The sequence below is a fragment of the Maniola hyperantus genome, chromosome 24 (assembly GCF_902806685.2).
Source record: "Maniola hyperantus chromosome 24, iAphHyp1.2, whole genome shotgun sequence".
NCBI lineage: Eukaryota > Metazoa > Arthropoda > Insecta > Lepidoptera > Nymphalidae > Maniola > Maniola hyperantus.
Genome location: NC_048559.1, coordinates 7,689,703 through 7,693,187, shown reverse-complemented (window position 1 = coordinate 7,693,187; position 3,485 = coordinate 7,689,703). Strand labels below are relative to the sequence as shown.

The window sequence follows — 3,485 nt, the reverse complement described above, 5'->3', positions numbered from 1 at the left end:
GCAACCAACTTAGAGAAACTCATAAATTCTTTTGTTTGTCGGTGTTGTTTGTTTCTAGTGCATTGACTCTTGACAGTTAGAATCCTTAGAGTCATAGACTAGGATGTGCTTAGAGTCAGCTGTCGCTGTCGAAATTACGGATTACGACCTTTACCTACTGTCAAGCTGTCAAATTTTTCTGATGCCAAATTTTTCAAGCGAAGCGTGTTTTGATCATTGGATTATAAAATTATTGGCACGTGTTTAATAATAACTAGGTATATATTTTTCAAAAGAACATTCTACGGGTAAGTTAGCTTACAAAATTTATTGTCAATTTGTTGCTTTTGAATGTATTTTCCTCTTGTAAAGATGGCGTGAATCTTCGCGTTTTGTTTATTATTGAAGCTTCCTAACCAAATTACTGAATTCTGAACTTCTGGAAATATCTATTGATAAACTGTACGTGATTTTTAACTATTATTTATGTATTTTAACAGAAGATAATGGTTGTATTCACATGCGGTCACTGCGGGGAATCTGTCCAGAAGCCGAAAGTTGAGAAGCATTATTTGACCAAATGCAGGAACAAGAATCCCAATGTGTCGTGTATGGACTGTTTTAAGGACTTCTTGTGAGTATAACACTTGCTTCATTTACTTTTTATTTGTATATCCCACATGGTTGAACCTGAAATATAGGTTATATTAATAACTGACTTGTGCTAAATATCTTTGCATCTAATAGGATAAACTGGTTGGCCGTTGGCTGATATATCAACATACCTACAGCTTAAAGCACTGTGCCTAGAAAGTAGCAACTTCAGATTTTGATAAGGAATAGAGTTTTCTTTAAAATATAGACCCCCACTAAGAAATATTTTTAACAGTACCACTGGAGTGAAGTAAGGGCGCGTTAGTTATTTGATTAATATAATAATATTGAGTATGTAGGTTTACAGGTCCATCCACTGTTGTACACTTAACAATCCATACTAATATTATAAATGCGAAATTGTGTCTGTCTGTCTGGCTGCCTGTCTGCTAGTCTTTCACGGCCCTTCCGTTCAACCTATTTTGACGAAATTTGGTACAGTGATAGGTTGCATCCGAGGGAAGGACATAGGCTGCTTTTTATCCCGGAAAATCAAAGAGTTCCCACAAGATTTTTAACAACCTAAATCCACGCAGACGAAGTCGCGGGCATCAGCTAGTGTATTAATATAGTTTATAAAAATGCATAAATAAAAACAATATGCTTATATCTAGCAGTTTATTGGCAAGTTCATGTATAATAGTAGTGTCTATATTACTGCATTTGTAGTGTCATTGCTGCAATCAAGTCAAATCTACATTACTTTGATAATATACTAACTCCCCCACCTCTTGCATGAGTTACTACATAGATAACTAAATAATGTCAAAATTCTTATCCAGTTAAAATATTTTTGACTGAAAAGATAAGAGTTTTGAGGGTAACGTATACACAGACAAACATGCAACTACGAAATTTACACATTTTAAAGATCATCATCATCATCAACCGATAGACGTCCACTGCTGGACATAGGTCTCTTGTAGGGACTTCCACACGCCACGGTCTTGCGCCGCCCGAATTCAGCTACTCTCTGCGACTCGTCTGATTTAAAGATAGTGATGATAATTGTTTATGTTCACAGAGGCAAAGATTATGAGGCTCATACGAAATGTGTAACCGAGGAAGAACGTTACTCTGCCAAGGGCTTTGCTGCTAAGGAAAAGAAAGGTGAAAAGAAACAGAACGTCTGGGTAGACATGATACAATCCGTCCTTGACGAGCAGAAGGACGCATCTAGTAACGTCTTGAGAATCCTTGAGACCATAAGCAAACATAATAACACACCAAGGAAGAAACCTAAATTCATTAACTTTGTCAAAAACGTATGTGGGAATAAAACTAATATCAAAGATATTGACCAAGCATGGGAGATAGTTTCGGTTAAACTAACCGCTTTATCGAATTTAAGTGCTCAGAATGCCGATAACAAAAAAGAAGAAAAAAATGAGCTGACAGAAGATTCTGTTGCAGAAGAGAAACAAAATGGTGATGCGAATGATACTTTAGAAAATAATAAAGAAATAAATGGTGTTGATAAAGAAAAAGATACTGAAAATGAGAAAGTATATAATGGAATTGGTAAACCAGATCAAAAGCTTTCAAAGAAACAAAGAAAGGAAGAGAAGAAACGTAGAAAATATGAAGCGGAACTGCAAAGTGTTGAAGCTGCTCCGGAACAGACTGAAGAAGAACCCGAAGTACCCAAAAAGGGCAAGAAAAACAAGAACAAAGAAAATTCCCACGCACAAGAACAAGTCAACGGACAAGAAACTGACAAGAACAAGAAACGTAAACGACAAGACACGGTCAACCAGCCGGACGTAGAGGAAAACGGTGTCGCTGACATGGAGAATTTAGCAATAAAAGAAAAAACTATCAAGAAAAAGTTAAGAAAGGATAGCAAACCTGAAGCAGATGAAAGTGTTTGCCTTCACGACCAAAACGTTGCCAACGGTGAAAACGAAGACACTGAAACTAACGATAGAAATGGGAAATTCAATTGGCACGAAGTAATAATATCTCTTTTGAGGAAAAAAGATAACGAATTACCGTTCAAACGCTTACAGAAGAAGGTTCTGGGTGAATATTCGGAGTATACAGGGTGTGAGGTAGATGATCGTATAGCTGATAAGTTTATTAAAAAATTGAAAAGTGCACCTAAAGTCAGGGTTGATAAGAACAGAGTTGTGTTACTTGAATAGATATTCCATTTAACTTTATATATTTCCATTTAACTTTATATATTTTTTGTTTATAAAAAATTGACGTATATATCTATTAGCATGCATGGAATGCTAAATTAATCCATACCGCCATTGTCATCATCATTATCATCAGCCTGTGGATGTCCACTGTTGGACATAGGCCTTCCCTAAAGAGCGCCAGCACACCCGGTCCTCAGCCATTCATACTTCCATACTAATATTATAAATGCGATAGTGTATCTGTCTGTCTGTCTGTTTGCTAGCATTTCACGGCCTAACAGCTCAACCGATTTTGATGAAATTTAGTACAGAGTTATGGATATAGGCTGCATTTTATACCGGAAAATTAATGAGTTCCCACAGGATTAAAAAAAACCATAAATCCATGCGGACGAAGTCGCGGGTGTGAGATTTAGATAAAAGAGAAGAGAGAAGTTAACACAGTGGGCTTTAATAGTGATGATAAATTAAATCCAATGATTACTAATGAAAGTTATCATTTATCAATTATTTGTCAGGTAAGGCCAAATACTAAGTAATTAAAGATCAAGCAAAGCATCTGCCGTATTATTTCAAAGTAAGAATCCTAATCATCTAAACAGGCTTCTATAATAATTAGAAGCTAACAACCTAGTGTTTACTTTTATCTCAATGTATAAAATAAATAGCACAAGAGGGTAGGTGATAAATACAGAAGTAAAACCA

The 3,485-nt window shown here is 35.8% G+C and overlaps 1 protein-coding gene across 1 annotated transcript; it reads left to right on the top strand.

Annotated features, from left to right (window-relative positions):
* Positions 1–123: 123 nt before the first annotated feature.
* On the top strand, positions 124–3,178 carry LOC117993664 (cell growth-regulating nucleolar protein-like). Its single transcript, XM_034981465.2, has 3 exons — positions 124–287; positions 480–613; positions 1,658–3,178. The coding sequence occupies exons 2-3, from the start codon at positions 486–488 to the stop codon at positions 2,775–2,777; spliced, it is 1,248 nt and encodes a 415-aa protein (XP_034837356.1). The 5' UTR covers positions 124–287; positions 480–485; the 3' UTR covers positions 2,778–3,178.
* The last annotated feature ends 307 nt before the right edge of the window (positions 3,179–3,485 follow it).